General features: G+C 34.9%; 2 protein-coding genes across 6 annotated transcripts in view; one reads left to right on the plus strand and one right to left on the minus strand.

Moving 5' to 3' along the window:
• The window catches only part of CENPP (centromere protein P), a 222,833-nt gene that overhangs the window by 62,553 nt on the left and 142,677 nt on the right, over positions 1-17,603 (plus strand). The gene's annotated exons all lie outside the window — the stretch shown is intronic.
• On the minus strand, positions 241-16,771 carry OGN (osteoglycin). 2 transcript variants are annotated; one of them, XM_027098337.1, is made up of 8 exons: positions 16,499-16,771; positions 16,159-16,326; positions 15,232-15,480; positions 13,725-13,821; positions 7,757-7,915; positions 5,481-5,683; positions 2,666-2,761; positions 241-1,858 (listed from the first exon to the last, which is right to left on the minus strand). In XM_027098337.1, the coding sequence occupies exons 3-8, from the start codon at positions 15,403-15,405 to the stop codon at positions 1,688-1,690; spliced, it is 900 nt and encodes a 299-aa protein (XP_026954138.1). In that variant the 5' UTR covers positions 15,406-15,480; positions 16,159-16,326; positions 16,499-16,771; the 3' UTR covers positions 241-1,687. The 2 variants fall into 2 exon arrangements, with proteins under 2 accessions (XP_026954138.1, XP_026954139.1); XM_027098338.1 differs by lacking the exon at positions 16,159-16,326.

Below are 17,603 nucleotides of genomic sequence, written 5' to 3' on the forward strand. Positions count from 1 at the left end.
TTTCCAAATAAAACAGAGCCCTTCTGTTTAAATGGATTTTATTTTGCACTATTTACTGTATATTCAATTTAGATGTGCACACTATTATGCTAGCACTTTGAATGTATAAAGGGAATATTGGACGTGTTCAGTGTGCTCAGTGAGCTTTCTCAGTCACAGAGAAATGAGGCTCGCACACAAAATGAGAAAGCCGTATAATAGTTATTGTTGCCAGTTACCACAATAAAATCAGTGAATGCGTTAGTGTTGTAGCAGTAATTATTGTGGTGTTAAGACATCACAGGTGTTTTAGTGAAAAAATTTCATTTTGGGGTCAACCTTGACAAATGGGAAAATTGAAAAACAGGTCATTCTACATATGGAAAAAACAGAAGCAAATGAAAAACCACCAATAGTGTTTGTTCTGGGAATAGTATACAGAGACCAACTTGATTCTAATGCATAATTTATGTTGGAAACAATGTCGGCAATTTTTATATACACAGTTCAGACTCTTGTTTCTAAAGCACTGATCATTTTATATGCAACCCCAAAGCAGTGTGGAGACTAAGACTTTTGAGTGGGGTTTGCTCAAGAGGAAAGTAATTTTAGGAACTTTATCATCACTATTAGATTGGAGATGAATTCTCATCTTTAAACATACCAGTTAATTATGGGTCTCTAGAAAATGTTGCTGAGATGCTTTCTTGTGAATGTGTGGTCTATTCTCAAGAACATGGATGTGTATGGGTGGGTGGGAAGGTGGTGTGTAGTAGTAACACCACAGAATTCACTTGGTTTTCATGTCTTACATTTGGATAAATTTATTGATGAGATTCTCATTCCTATAGTATAAAAAGAAAATATTTTGCAGTATATATCATAATTGAAAGCCTTTTTACAGTGGAGAATTTTATGGCTATGTTCTGAGAAACAGGATGGACTTTCAGGTTTTTTTATAAGCATACTAATTTTGATGTGCTTGGCTTCCTAAAATGTTTTATGGTGGACTTAGAATGTTAATATTTAGATTAAGGAAAATTTTGTACTATTTTACTAAAGCCTTTAATTGTGTGATCACAAAGCAGAATAACTGAACATTACTATATTAGCTCTTTATCAGAGAGTAAAATTATGCTTTATTTGGAAAGTTTTGCCTAGGTATGAGACTATATTCCTATTTCTGAGGCTAAGTAAAAATATAGTAGCTGCCTTAATAGAAAGAAAACAGAGTTCCTACTTCATAATGAATAATGTATGAATGATAAAAGAAAAGTGAGAGGTCCCTGGAAATATTTAGCTTTTCAAAGTGTTTGGAACATATGCCTTAAATGCTTTAGGGATCCAGTAGAAGCCAGGAAAGACAAACAGTTGAAAGTTTCTTGGACTTATCCTTTCACTTCATAATACATCTTAAATTTGGGTATTTATATAAAAACATACCTTTTAAATGGTACTCCAGTATAAACTGCAGGGATTTTGTAATGCTGTTCAAATATTTTCACATTACTTTGTTTTGAACTTAGAGATTCACTGTTACTTTTTGCTCATTGTTATATGTAAGGTTTTTTGAACATCTTTGCTTAAAACATAAGTTCCTTCATAGTAGGATACAAAATTAATATTAAATACTTAAGCTTCTTTAGACATTGTTGAGACAGATTATAAGTATGTGTGTACTTTAGCTTATGTGCTGCATTGATAGTGGTTAAATGTATGACCCTACAGGCAATCTTTTTAAGCAGATAAAACTGTTGGGATGTTTTCCCAGGATGATGGGATTGCCCTCCAAGCGTATCTCTTCAATGCGGTCCCGAATATAACTGGTGTCATTAGCCTTGCAGAATGTATCATCTGTAATTGAAGTTATGTTGTTAAACTAGAAAATAAAAGGGAAAAATTGTTTAGAAACCCGAAATCATCCTTTTGTATTTTGTGTAATGAGATCTCACAGAATATTTTATCTAAAAAGTGATTTTTAAAATACTGTACATACTGTGTATATATCTTCACGGTAATAAAAACCCTTGCTGAGCAATCTGAGCCTTCCTTTTTAAAGTCTACAGTATTACTTTGGAAGAACAGACTACTGGCTATTTCTAAGAGCAAAACCCATATAACAAATTTCTGAGTATAAATAAGATTATAATAGCTGGATAAAGTATCCTATTCTAGAGTGTCAACTCAAAATGGGTACTGTTTCCTTAAATATACTTTAAAGAAATAAAAAGAAAAAATGGGAATTCTTGTGATGGTAAAAGACCACTTTTAGTTTATTTTTATTCCCTTTTCACTTTTCTATTACCCTAAGTTGATGTTGGACAATAAAGTCAGCTGGGAAGTCTCCAAAACCAAGTGTTTACTGCTATTTGGAGAAGGAAACATAAACCACAGGTCTTAGTGTCCCCTAACTTCAAATCCACATGTCAGATTAACTAGGAGATGCCAAGTGCACACCTGGAGACAAATCCTACTATAAGAGCAGACCTCCCACCTAGTGTTACTGGTCCTTTGGTTGTGCTCTGGATAGAACCAGGGCTTCTGGGCAGGAGAGAACATTTGGCTAAATATTAATACTTTTGATGGGCAAAATTTACGTGTAAATAAGTGAGCTTCCTAATGAATCGTAAGATTGACCCATAATAATTTGAATTAAAGTCAGATAATGTGAAAAGAGCAATCATACCTGAAGATGAATTACACGCAGACTTTCTGGTAAATTAAGAGGCACAGATTCCAGGGCATTGTGGTCCAAGTAGAGGAAGGAGAGGTTATTCAATTTCTGTAAGGAAGAGGTGCTTTTGCTTAAGTGTTATTGAGCTCATTGCATTTCTTCACATGATTCAAGCTATATACACACATATATGTATAAATACATAGATATAGATATAGACACATATCAATACTATTAATCATTTGTATGGTAGTTTTAGGTTTGGTGGGATTTTTTTGTTTGCTTTGTTGTTGTTCGGTGCTTTTGGTTTTACAAGTAGTATATTTGGTCCTTTACGAAGGGCAGTAGAGTCCTGATGCATCCCCACATTTCTGTCCACTCATCTCACTTCGGAATACCATCATATTCAGCCTCAGCCCTCATGCCAATTTCTGGGGCCCTTTAAATTTCTCTTGGGAGCAGGTAATAAGGTTAATTCTTATGCAGGATTATATTTGCATCCTGGTACTGCCATAACCTCTCTTGAACCTTCACAACTTTCCATTTCAGCTCCACCAATTTGTAGTAAAATGAATATTCCTAAGAGATGTGTATGCTTGTTAGTAAGATGTCTCCCAAAGCAGTTTATTAAATACGTAGACAAGTATGACTTTTTTACACCCCAAGGACTCTACATTGGATTACTCTTCATGATCAGTAATCCATTATTGTGTATAATTTTATAATATGATCTCAAGATGTAGTTTCCCTTGACAATAATCTTTTACCTTACCTTTGATATGCATCCTGTGACAGAATTTGGTAATTTTTTTTTTTTTTTAGAATTAATTTGCTGTTATTTTAATCCTTTCTTTCTTTGTTTTTTTCTTTTTTTTTTGCGGTACGCGGGCCTCTCACTGCTGTGGCCTCTCCCGTTGCGGAGCACAGGCTCCGGACGCACAGGCTCAGCGGCCATGACTCATGGGCCCAGCTGCTCTGCGACACGTGGGATCCTCCCGGACCGGGGCACGAACCCGTGTCCCCTGCATCGGCAGGTGGACTCTCAACCACTGCGCCACCAGGGAAGCCCTAATCCTTTCTTAAGCATCCTACAATTCACCATATGGGCACCAAGCTCCTGTCTTCCCCAGTGGGCCTCTTTAACATGGATTAGAGTAACCTGATTTTACCAGTGGCTTTGGCAGCCTAGGGCATTAAGCAAAACTAGAAAATAGCTGAGTTTATCATTTTCATGCCAACTTGTCATGAATCCCTTCTGTAATCCACGTGTAAAATCCGAAATATTCAAACATTCCTTTTGTGAAATGTTGATTAGCTCCTGTGGGTCTTTTTTGTTTGTTTTGTTTTGTTTTATAAATTTATTTATTTATTTTTGGCTGCATTGGGTCTTTGTTGCTGTGCTTGGTCTTCCTCTAGTTGCAGCAAGCAGGGGCTACTCTTCGTTGCAGTGTGCGGGCTTCTCATTGTGGTGGCTTTTCTTCTAGAGCACGGGCTCTAGATGCACGGGCTTCAGCAGTTGTGGCTCACTGGCTCTAGAATGCAGGCTCAGTAGTTGTGGCGCATGGGCTTAGTTGCTCCACAGCATGTGGGATCTTCCCGGACCAGGGTTCAAACCCGTGTCCCCTGCGTTGGCAGATGAATTCTTAACCACTGCGCCACCCGGGAAGTCCCTACTCCTGTAGGTCTTTAACATGTCAGTTTTTCAAAGGTTTACCTGCTCAAATTGCATATCTTCAAATTACAAACATTTTTTTGTTTTTAAAATGAGTCCAGTTTTTAAAAGTCCCCTAAGAGTCCCTTAACTTCTGAGGAACTGCTAGGAGTTGTCCTAAGGAGCTACAAACCTTCCTTTTTGTTTTGTTTGTTTTTTGGCGGTACGCGGGCCTCTCACTGTTGTGGCCTCTCCCGTTGCGGAGCACAGTCTCCGGACACGCAGGGTCAGCGGCCATGGCTCACGGGCCCAGCCGCTCCACGGCATGTGGGATCTTCCCGGACCGGGGCACGAACCCGTGTCCCCTGCATCAGCAGGCAGACTCTCAACCACTGCGCCACCAGGGGAGCCCCAAACCTTCCTTTTGAACGAGGTCTTCTGTTGCCAACAGTAGCGTGATTGTCTCATCCTTTTATCTGGGGTTTCTTCCAGGACTGGGAATGAGTACATAGAGCTATGGAAGTCCTGGGCTGAGGTTACTTCCCTGTAGGCTCTGCATTTTGAGACAACCTGGCTATCTAAATCAGAGGAAATCACCTTGCCCTTTTCATGTGCATTTATTTTCTTGTATTACTAAATTAAGAAATATATGTAATTTTTACTACATACAGAATTTTGTATTAGGTGCCATCATGGAATTCAAAAGAATGTCTACCTACAGAAGTCTATGGTCTAATACTTTTAAGTATTAAAAATAAAATTCAGTGTTTACTTTAGAACATGATTTTTTCTGGTGTTTGTAAATTACTAATATTGTAAGGAAAAAAGAAACACAGGAACACTCCCATTTTGAGGTTTTGCAGACTGTTGGTGCCACGAGGGTGCAAACTTTGTCTGTATAAATAAATATTGCTGTGTGAACAAGGGAAAAAGATGTGACACCAGGTAGTCCCATGAAACAAGATAAAGGTATTTTAAGTGAGGTACAGGCATAAGCTAGACTGAATAAGCCTAGTAGTATCACTATTTATCATGTAAATAATATCTTCATTTATTACATTAAAATAGTTTTAAAACAAAATTCTAGACCATAGTTTCTTTTTCTTTTCTCATGTTATTATTGGCTGTATAACCGATATTTTTATATTGTGCTCAGTCATACTATAAAATACTTACTTTGAAAGTATTTGCTTTGATTCCTCTACTCTTGATTTTGTTGTATTTTGCATTAAATAAAGTAAGCTTGGGAGGGAGAACTGGAAGTTTCAGTAGTTGATTTTCAGCTAGTGTAAGTTCTTCTAACAGTGAAAGTTTTGAAAAAGTACCGTCTTCTATATCTTCAATCAAATTTCCCGTAAAATCAAGTCGCCTTAAGTTAGCTTGAAGGAAAAATATACAAAAAATAAGAAATTTTTAAAAAATATATGAAGTTAAATTCTTAATTGTATGGACTGAGGAAAAGCATTTGTTTATCAGGTCATTCAAACATCTTTTATTTTTAGTGCCTAGCAGAGTGTCTACAATTAGTAGCTCAGTAAGTTTTGTTGAACACTGAGCATCTATTCTGTGCTTGACACTGACGGTCTTTCTCACTGAAGTTCTAAAACCTCAGGTTTGGAAGGGAACTTAAAGTTAATAGAGTCCTTCCATCCTTTTTTGTTTGAATTCTCAGTATGCTCAAGTAGTTTGAAAGAAACTTTTTGTTGCAAATTATGGAAAGTAAGCATTACATCTGATTGAATAAAATCATGTAAATATTTTTGGATTTTTTGCCAGCCTGTTATATTGTGACTGAGGATATCTTAATCTCTCCATGCCTTATTGCTTGACAACAATAAAGGCAAAAATGTTCCCTAATTTGTTACCGTGGTGCATACTGAGAGATAGAGAAATTCAATGTGTGTATTTATGTGTGCATCACTTTTGTCCAGCTGGGATGATTAGAAAATATGGTCCCTTCTCACTATTCAAGGTGGTCATGTCTGTAAGGTCAGTGTAAATGCTGAATTAGTGAATATGGAACCATTGCTCCTAGGGAATATACAGGGTTAGAGCCTCTCATCACACATTTTCATCAACCAATCAGTGGAAAATTTTATGTGTTTCTTTTTAAAGGCATCTTACTTAATATATATTGTTGATACATTAACATTGAACTCACAGCCAATCAACGCTGTAACTCACACTTAAATAAAGATTACCTAACGTGTTTTCTCTGTAAGGCACATCACAGCCTTCTTGCAGTTAGGAACACTAGACAGCATTTTAGTACTATACTTAGGGAGCATTTTAAACAGCAAAGAGCACAAAAATGTGAAAAATGTGGCACTAAGTAGACTGTAAAGAGGATACTTGTTTACAGTATAAAAGCTGAAACAAAAGGCCAAGCATCTCATTCAGCCTATCCTGGATGGCTCAAATTTTTTGCCACTGTGCACATGTCTACGAATGACCATGAAAGTGCCAGAAGTATTGATGTTTTGGGTTACAAATAAATTTTATCAAGTAGGTGAGTTTGAAAACATGGAATCCACAAAAGAGGAACAACTGTATTCAGTCAGTTGGGAGCTACTGGTGACAGCATGAATTTAGTTATGGCTAATCTTGTAAATGTGTAGCGCAGTCAGTGTGCATTTCTTGATGTGACTTTCTTCAGAAGCCCTTGACTTGGGGCCAGTGTGCATTTCTTGATGTGACTTTCTTCAGAAGCCCTTGACAGCATTGGAATCTAGAAAATTTATGAGGGATTAGTGATCCAGACTTGGACTTCATACTGCAGAAGTAGGGGATTTTGGTGTGCTCATGGCAACACTCTCCTGGCAGTTGTTGTAAGCTTTGATTGGACACCAGAAGTCCAGGATTTTTAATGACCTGGGAAGGAGTTAAATGGCACTGCTCTCAGCATTAATTCTGTATTAGAGTCATCTGAAGAGTTTGGTTGTGGTTAATGACAACACCTGGGCCTCTAAATTTAGAGACCTATATTAGAATCTCTGGGGACTAGAACCTAGTATCAAAAATACTTTAATATGCAGCCAGATTTAAGAACCATGAGTTAAAGTAAGAAAAAGCAGTTTCTATGTTTTTATAGTGAAAGTAGAAAATAAAACATTGTCATTGGAGAAATATCCTGATTATATTTGTATTGCTGACTGGCTGAGGCAAATGGATCTTGAAATATTGGGGTTGAGAAGATATAGTTGCCCATATGTTAGATGGGCAGTCAACATAGACTCCGTAGTCACCAGTAAAGAAAGATGACAGGGAACATCTGAATGGAAAGGAGATTCACCAGTAAACCAGTGGATTTTTGTGAAGTGTGGTGGATACTTAAAATACCTCAACAGTCACTACCGTACACGTGATAGGCCACAGGTACCTAGAAACTTGTGTTTATATGAGTTAAATACTAACATGAGTTAACACTAATATCTTATTTAAAATTAACTTACGTATGTCTGCAAAATCTTTGGCAGTCAACTTTTTAATTTTGTTGAATCGTGCATAAAGATAGGCTGATTCCTTTGGCAAGGGTGGTACAGCATCAATGTCAACTTCTTCACAGTATACAGAGCCACTTAAACAAACACATAGCAGGCATGTGGGCATTTCTAAATTGGGAAACAAAAATCATAAAAATCAGTAGTTTAAAAATATTTGACCTCTAGTGTTAAAATTCTTGCTATCATGAATGTTATTACCAATTTGAAAAGATCCTTTACAGAATTATGGATGATAACAGGAAAGACGTTATGGCCATGATAGCTAGTAATCTATATTGTATCTGATAACTCACCAGAATTTTATTTTAAATTCTGTAATCCACAATCTCTTTTATTCTCCTATCTGTTTTAGCAGTGATCATTTAATTGCTGAATTGATTGACAGTTACATTTCTTCATTGGAGTATCAAAAATCATAAAGCAGGACTTAAGGTAAATATAAGCTTGATTTATCACTTGGAGTGGTGCAAACACATTTCTAATGAGTTTAGAAACCACTTAGTTAAATAAGCAAACTATTAACTTAAAAATTGGAGTCATCGTGGGTACTGTTAGAATCCCTATTGTACCCTACGTCATTCATTGCATTTACTTGTCATGCATCTTTCATCTCCTTCAACCTGCAACAGTTCCTTAGTCTTTGTTTTTCATACCTTTTACTGTTTTGGAAATTTTTGAATTTTTTAAAACTTTTATTTTCAGGGCACTTATTTTGCAGAATATCTTTCAATTAGGGTTTATATGAAGTTCCTCATTTTTTGGCAGGAATACCATGGAAATAATGTTACATCCTTAGTGTTATGTATCTGTCTCATTCCTTATGATGCTGTCTTTGGTCACTTGGTTCAGTTAGTACCTGCCATGGTTCTCACTCTGTAAAATTACTGTTTTTCACTTTGTAATTTGTACCTTCTAGAGGAGTACTTTGAGATTCTAAACATCAGGTTTGTCATCAAACTTTCACCCTCTAGTTTTATCATCTGTTGAAGATTCTTACTTGAATCATTTATCACTAGGATAATTGCCAATTATTTTCTAATTCCATCATTTCTTCTTTATTTGTTAGTTGGCATTCTGATATAAGGTGGAACATTCCCTTCTTATTTGTTTATTTCTGTCAGTATGAACTTACGAATTCCTCATCCCATGGGTAACGTATCCCGTAATACGTTACTGTCTTATTTATTTTGATAATCACATTGTCACAGATTAGTCAGTGAGAACTCTTAAGCTCTGTTTATCCTCCCACAGCCTTTTTATGGTTCCATGATATACAGTAAGTTGCACATATTTAATTTGTATAATTTATAAGTTTGGACATGTGTATATGCCCATGAAACCATCACCACAATCAAGATAATTAACACATCCATCACTCCAAAAGTTTCCTCATGCCCTTTGGTAATTTCTCCCTCCCAGCAACCACTAATCTCCTTTCTGTCATTATATGTTAGTTTGCATTTTTGAAACTTTTATATCAAAAGAATCATGCAGTATACACTCTTTTGTCTGGCTTCTTTCACTCTGCATAATTATTTCTCAAAATAATTTTGTATGTATCAGTAATTCATTCCTATTTATTACTGAGTTCATTCCAATTTATTCCATTGTCTCAATAAACACCATTTATACTGTCATCTCTTACGGACATTTGGGTTGTTTCCAGTTTTTGGCTATTTCAAAGAAAGCTGCCATGAACATTTATGTATGGACTTAATGTTTTCATTTTTCTTGGATAAATACCTAAGAGTAGAATGGCTGGGTCTTATTATACGTATGTATTTTACCTTTTGAAGAATGTCCTAAAGTGTTTTCCAAAGTGGTTGTGCCATTTTACATTCTCATTAGCAGTGTGTGAAAGTTCCAGTTGCTCTACATTCTTGTCAACATTTGGTATGTATGGTTGGACTTTTTTATGTTAGCCTTTCAAGTAAGGTTTGTTGTGGTATCGCGTGTTTTAATTTACATTTTCCTAATGACTAATGTGCTAAGCATCTTTTTATATACTTATTTGCCATCCACATATTTTTTTGTGGTGAAGTGTCTATTCATATCTTTTGCCTGTTTTTTGAAATAGTTTTTTGTATTATTATTTTTGAATTATAAAAGTATTTTCTGTAGATATAAATCATTTGTCAGATTTATGTTTTGCAAATATTTTCCTCCAGTCTGTGGCTTGTCTTTTTATTTCCTTATCAATGTCTTTTGAAGAGCAAACATTTGGGGCCTTCCCCAGCAGTCCAGTGGTTAAGACTCCATGCTTCCACTGCAGGGGGTGCATGTTCCATCCCTGGTTGGGGAACTAAGATTCCACATGCCGCATGGTGGGGCCAGAAAAAAAAAAAAAGAAGAGCAAACATTTTTTATATTAATGAATAACAATTGATCCCTTTATATTGTCTGGATTTCAATGAGCAGGTCTTGTACATCTTTTACACATTTATACCTATGTATTTTTTATATTTTGATTAATTTTAAAAATTAAATGTCCCCACTGTTTTTTGAGAACTTACTTATTTTCTGGCATGCTAAGATGTCCCAGACCAATCTTGCCCTTTCCTTGCCCCAGGCCTGAAATCAGCTATTATTTCAAGGAGTACTGGTCCCTTTTAGTGGAGGATGGTATCTAGAAACCAACATTTGGGTGTGGATGTGCTCATTGCTACTGGGATCTCATTGCTTCTGGGCTTTTTCAGCAAAGGGACCTGGGAAATATATGTATTTTTATTTGGCGCTCTCTTCATATATAATACACATACATACACACAAGTATAGGTATATGGACATGGACATAATACACAAGTACACACATGCAGACATACATATATACATGTATATAATATGTGTCATATGCTCATACGAAAACATAAGCACATGATATGCATATTTTAACATACACACTCATACAGGGAGGCAAACATGTATATATCTATTTCTGTATCTCTGTATACAAACCAGGAGTTGATCCTGATATCTTTCATTCCACTCCATCTCAACAGTGTTCATTTTAGCCTTCCCCCTTACCATATTTGTAACACCCTTCTCTGACAATGAGAAACCTGGCTCTTGTGATCCACTGTGCATTTACTTTACTCAGTCCCAGAACACACATTAAGTAGTTTCATTATTGATAACCTATAATACTATGGAAAACAAACCTACCCACTAGAATTTTAGTATTTGCCTATTTTATTTTGTCTTTAGCCTGAAAGTATACAGTCAAAATACTGTGTTTAAGGATTACTTCGATTAGATTTTTCTCCCTGTAGTGTGTTATGTTATTGATTTGAAATGCAATTAAGTTTCTATTTTTCTGTTTGTTTGCCAATTTGGGTTCTTTTTATCTTATCCTAGTTGGTTTTATTTATAAATGTATTTGTTTGTTTGCTTATTTGAATATAACATTATTCTAAAATCAAATCTGCACAACAAGTGTATACTCCAAGAAGTTCTAGCACCTTCCCCTAGTACCCCTAGTTACCATCTCCCCCTCCTTTTTACCCCTAGTCCCATCTGTAACCCATAGGTAACTAGTCTCAGTTTTTTAGTTACCCTTCTTGAATTTCTTTTCACAAAGTGGGCTGATGTATGTATATTCTCTTACATCCCCTTCATTTTTTTTTTTTTTTTTTGCGGTACGCGGGCCTCTCACTGTTGTGGCCTCTCCCGTTGCGGAGCACAGGCTCCGGACGCGCAGGCCCAGTGGCCATGGATCACAGGCCCAGCCGCTCTGCGGCATGTGGGATCTTCCCGGACCAGGGCACGAACCCGTGTCCCCTGCATCGGCAGGCGGACTCTCAACCACTGCGCCACCAGGGAAGCCCCCCTTCATTCTTAGGTGAAAGACAGCATACTGTAGATACTCTATTGCATTTTTTTTTCACATAATCTCTTCTGAAAATCACTCCATATTAGTTATAGAGATCATCCTCATTCACTTTTACAACTGCATAGTATTCCCCTGGGTGGATGTACCATACTTTATTCAACCACTCTTGAATGTATGGATAATTAGATTGTTTCCAATATTTTGCAGATGCAAGCAATGCTTCAGAGATTTTGCATATGTGTTTTCTTACTTTTGGAGGTATATCTTTAGGGTGAATTCCTAGAAGTCAATTGCTGTGTCAGAAAGTAAATGCATATTAGGTTTCGTTAGATATTACCAAATTCCTGTCCATTCTACCAGTTTTTATTACCACCAGCAACGTATGTCAGTGTCTGATACCCTACAGTTTTGCCAATGGAATATATTAATATATTTGTCAGATAGGTTAAAAAATTTTATCTCGGCATAATTTAAACTTACATGTGAGATTGAACACCTTTTATGTGTTTAAGCGTCATTTTTATATCATTTTGTGAATTGTCTGTTCATATCTTTTGTCCATTTTTCCAGTGGAGTTTTGATCAGTTTCTTTTTCCTGGATTTTTACTTGTTCTTTAGAAATTAGAGATATTAACTCTTTATCAGTGATATATATTACGAATATTTTTCTCAGTTTTCAGTTGCCTTTGGCTTTGTTTATGATGGTTTTTGCCATGCAGATGTTTCATTTATGGAGTCAAATTTATTGATCTTTTCTATTATCGTCTCTGGAGTTTGAGATACCCCACACCCAGGTTATCTTCTACTATTTGTATGGTTTCACTTTTTGCATTTAGACCCTAATTTATTTGGAGTTTTTCTGTGTAAGATAGGGATCTAATTGTATCCCTTGTCAGTTGACTACTTAGTTGTCCCAGCCCCAGTTTTTTAAAATATCATCTTTGCTTCAGTGATTAAAGATGTTACCTTTATTATTTACTAAATTTCTACATGTATTTCTTTTTGTCTGTGGACTTTCGTTCATACACCAGTATTACACTTATTTTAAGTATGCAGGCTTTAAAACATGTTCTGATAGGTGATTTCATGCAGGTTTGATTTTCCTTCTGAACTTGAAGATCAGCCTTACCAGCTCTTTAAAGAAGTTCATTGTTGTAAATTTAGGGAGCACTGACATCTTTGTGATATTAAATCATCCTACTGAAGAGCAAAGAATGTCTTTCCATTTCTTCAAGTCTACTTTCACTATGATACTTCTCAAATTTCTTAAGATATATTTTCTGGTTTTGTCCTTTTTTTTTTTTTTTGTGGTATGCGGGCCTCTCACTGTTGTGGCCTCTCCCGTTGCGGAGCACAGGCTCCAGACACGCAGGCTCAGCGGCCATGGCTCACGGGCCCAGCCGCTCCGCGGCATGTGAGATCTTCCTGGACCAGGGCACAAACCCGTGTCCCCTGCATTGGCAGGTGGACTCTCAACCACTGCGCCACCAGGGAAGCCCTGGTTTTGTCCATTTTAATTTTATTGTAGCAATATAGAAATTAGTGTGTGATTTTTTTTTCATATTGTCATGTGAAGTAATGTTCTGTGATAGAGCAAGAATAAACCAAATAGAAACTAATAAGTAGGACTTTGTAATTTTATAAGTTTTCTATTGTTTTAATTGAAATGTACATTATAATTATTTATGTATATAACTATGTCTCTCTTCTGTGAGTTTCTTAAAGGCAAGAATTATATTTTATTTACTTTATCCTCAGGCTACATAGTATTTGAAAATAATTGGTGTTTAACAAGTATTTCTTGAACTGATTTTATATAGAGAGAAGCACACACTTTGTAGAGGCTAAACGTAGACTAAACTTTGTTCTTGAATGTTCCTATTCCACATTTCTCACTCATAATGTGGAATGGCAAATGATGAAAACTCACAATATACCTGTTTGACTTTATCATTAGAGATAAAATTCCACTGTTTGGATCCACTATATCCTGATGCAATTTTTGATTACTATAAGGAATAAAGTTCCATTATAAGCTATTTTTTAAAGCTCCTTTAAAAAATTTGATCCTAGAGTATTCATACTTACCATCATTTTCTTTCTTGGGGGATAATGGTTTTGTACTCTCATCTTTTTGTAATTGAAAACCTTTCTCATCGGGTATTATTATCGTAGTTTCTTTTTCCTATTGAAAAAATAAACATTTATTATCAGGTGTGACAAGGACCAATTTGGACGGTAAAACTGAGGGATTACAGACAACATTCTCCCGTAAGTGTTCTGGTTGAACAGCCTCTCCCCTTTCCATTTGTCTATTAAATGTCGTTGAATTCTACTCCACTTCACAAATATCTTGGTCTCTGCATTTATATTAAGATAGAGAGAATCCTAAAGCAATGTAAAGAGAAGAAGCAGAGAACTTTTTATTTACTACTTTTTAGGGACCAGTAGATTTTTGAAAGTATTCTTTAAACTGATTGATAGATTCAAATCAGCCATGTGAGCCAACAACTTGTTGTTATAGTGGGCCTTTTTTTTCCCTAAGCTATAACTATATATATATATACCTATATTATATATATGTGATAATAATAATAATAGCATATTAACCAACTCCATTGGAAGAAATTGTACAGTTAACATTTGCTCATCTGTACTAAAAAAAGAAAGAAGCAATTATAACTGTTCACTCTTAAAATCTTTGTCATCTTATTTATAGTGGAGAACTTTTGAAGCAATCAACATTGTTATATATTTGGCTGCTTTGCTCATTTTCCATTTGTGTGTGTGTGTGTGTGTGTGTGTGAGAGAGAGAGAGAGAGAGAGAGGGAGAGAGAGACACACATACAGACACACGGTAGGCAGGCAACAGATACTTATGTGCTGTATTAACTTTTTCCTTTCCCAGTGTTCATTTCTGTGTGCCAGTAAAACCACAAGTAATTACTTAGCCCCCGTACAAGTAGAATATGAAGATGTGGTGTGAAAGTCATCTCTGTAGACAATGACAGTTACCGTTACTTGGTAAAGTGATGGAGTCTGAATTGTTAAAACCGATGAAAAATTAAGCTATATTAAGTAGTTTTCATTTTTTGACATATGTGAATTATTGTGAAATGCTGTAGATACAAAATAAGCAGTACTCTTTATTTCCTTGAACCACTTCTTCCTAAAACAATAAACCTTAAGCTGGTGATTCATTTTTATTTCTCCTAATACACACTTCTCCTATTTTATTTTAATATGCATATAGAGGACATTATGTATTATTACTTAACATATAAATCTCAAATGGTCAGAGATCCTCTCAAAGTTTAATTTTCCTTAAATTTTATGTTTTAAATTTTAGTTTTCCTTAAATCTTATGTTTTGGTTGCTATAGATACTGTTTGGTTATTATGGATTCTATGTATTAATTTGGGAAGCATGCATACTTTAAAAATATCATCTGAGGACAGTTATTTTGAATTATTTTGAAGCATTTAATGTGCTTTTCCTTTCCTCTTACCTTATCAGACACATTCAGAAAAAACAAAAACATACATTTAAATGGGCAACCATTTTAGAAATTAAATTTAGAGTAGAAATAAAATACCTTAATACTTTTTCCATCCAGGGATTTATCCTCATAATCTCGGCTAAATAAGCTTTCTTCAAAATTATCTGTTCCATAATCATAGATAATGCGTGAATCCTGCTGAGATGGTGGTGCTGGCTTTATCAGAGGCACAAACAGGAACAGGAGAAGTGTAGATTTCAGAGTCTTCATTTTAGCAAAAATGAAAGTGACTGGAAGTTAATAAGCTAGTGGCCTGCTGACTGTGGGACAATACTCTCTTTTACCCTGGAAATAAAAACGCAGACCATTGAAGCAATATTTAAAAGCTTAGAGGACTTTTTGGCAGGGTATACGCAGTAGGGACCAGAGAACAAGTATTTAACCCTTAGTGATCTTTAATTAGATGCTAAAAGTTTTTATGTATCAGCCACATTCTGAAAAATAGTTTCAGAAAATGGTTTTAGTTCCTTTTCTATCAAAAATCCAAGCAATGTTGATAATTTCAGTTTTTTAATAATTAGGTGCCTTGAACAAAGGTACTTGTTTGTAATTGAAGTCTTCTTAGGATACCTGTAATATAAACAGTTAAAATGAAGTCCCATGATCTGTCTCATGTGAGTTAAAAAATATCATATTTCAACTTTGCTCCTTTATACGAACTCTTGATTTGTATTGGTATGAGCAGAAACAAGTTCCAGGAACAGTTTTATAATTAAATTTTAAATTTAACATTATGAAAAGTAGTCATTAACACTTTTTTAGGTGGTACAGAATATGGGAAAAGCCATAATTTAAATTTTCTTAGTTTTATAATTTTTATAGATATCATTTCTTTTAGTTAATAGCATTTCTTCTAAAATTTAAACCATGAAAAATGCAAAAATAGTATTGCAGACTAGAAAAAATATAGAACTTTAATCAAAGATTTAGAGGGAATGAAATGGGAAAGATTTTTAGGCTCACCGCTGGATTTTATCTGGTGGTGCACATTTTACACTTTTTCATAAGTAACTTCAGACAGAATTACTCATAGTTCCTGGTGCTGCATTGTAGATACCAGTTTGTCAAAAATCAATGGTTGAAAATTAAGAATAACATGGTTTTGTGACTTTTGCAGCACCTTGTTCTTGCCTGCATGGACATTAAAGTTATGCAATGATATACTTAAGTGCTTGTTAAAAAATAATTGTTCAAAGTAACTGAAACATAAAAAAATTAAAGATGGCCTTTACATTTACTAAGATTGTTAGGTGTCACATTTTAACAAACGATATTTAAAATAATATGTGAAAAAAGAGCCTACCGTTGTAGCTGTTTTGAAGTTTTTTGTGGTTTTCCTCAGTAGATGGTCATGGCTTGCATTAGCCCCAAGTGGGAGGGTGAATGAGAAAAGCTGTGGATTGATTTCAAACTGCTGAATAGAATTTCAGGGCCCAACAGCTTTCAAAGCAGTTTCCATGTGGTAGAGATCTTTGCCAACATTCTTTCTCTAGGGTGAAATGTAGTGTGTTGTACTAGAGAACTGTGCTTAAAATATTTGTAACTGCTGTACTCAGATTGTTTCTACTGTTCACCATAATTTTGTTATTTTTACCTTGTGTAATAAATACTCATGTTTTTGTGAATATTAGTTTATGAAGATGACATAGTTTAAAAATCATTCTTTTCATTTTAGTGCTTTCCCAGTAGATAAAACATCTGCTTTTTGAATGAAATAAAACACCAAACTAAAGCATAATCTATGCTCTTAATTTTATGAAGAGTAAAAATGTTGTTCTAGTACTTTAATTAGTATATAGCCAAAAAGTTTCCGGTGTAGAAATTAGTTTTAGCACAAATTATTTTTTAGTTTAGTCATTTGAGGTCCCTCTCCCCCTTTATATTGTTACATATAACAAAAACTCAAGTGTCAGAATTAGCTTTTTAAAAATAAATTTTATTTATAATTTGGGGTTTGATAGTAAAATATATTTTTGTTTGCTAAATGAAGGAAGCTGTTTTAATTATTTTAATATTAAATTTGATTTTTTTTAAGTTGAAGTGGGATTTAGATAACTATGTGAACATCTTTAAAGATTTGTTTTAATTTTATCACTCTTTGGTACTTTTAGCAGTCAAGGTAACATTTCTTTCTCCTCTATGCTAAAAATTCAATAAATATGGATATGAATAAATACTTTATTAAAAAGTAGAAAATGAAAGAATACTAATTTGTTCCCTTTTCTATTCAAAATTGGCTTTAGAGTTTTTCGAATTAAAGCTTGGATAAACTAAGACTTGAATACTCATGTTTTTATTTGAATGTGAATTATTTTAAATTTAGTTGTGATATTCTCTGGTTTTGGTTGATATAAATTGTCAATTTTATGGCTTTAAAGTCTTTGAAAATATCTAATAATGAAACAGCA

This window comes from Aethalodelphis obliquidens, unplaced genomic scaffold (assembly GCF_003676395.1).
Source record: "Aethalodelphis obliquidens isolate GAN/ISIS:26980383/991018 unplaced genomic scaffold, ASM367639v1 scaffold122, whole genome shotgun sequence".
NCBI lineage: Eukaryota > Metazoa > Chordata > Mammalia > Artiodactyla > Delphinidae > Aethalodelphis > Aethalodelphis obliquidens.

Bases quoted from the DNA above. Each gene is read 5' to 3' on its own strand.
- OGN (XM_027098338.1), bottom strand. From the start codon at position 15,405: ATGAAGACTCTGAAATCTACACTTCTCCTGTTCCTGTTTGTGCCTCTG. The intron at 13,822-15,231 runs GTATTTTATTTC...TTTTTTCAATAG, and splicing joins TGGATGGAAAAAGTATTAAG to GAAAAAGAAACTACGATAAT. The intron at 2,762-5,480 runs GTAAGTATTTTA...TCTTCCTTACAG, and splicing joins TCAAAGCAAATACTTTCAAA to AAATTGAATAACCTCTCCTT.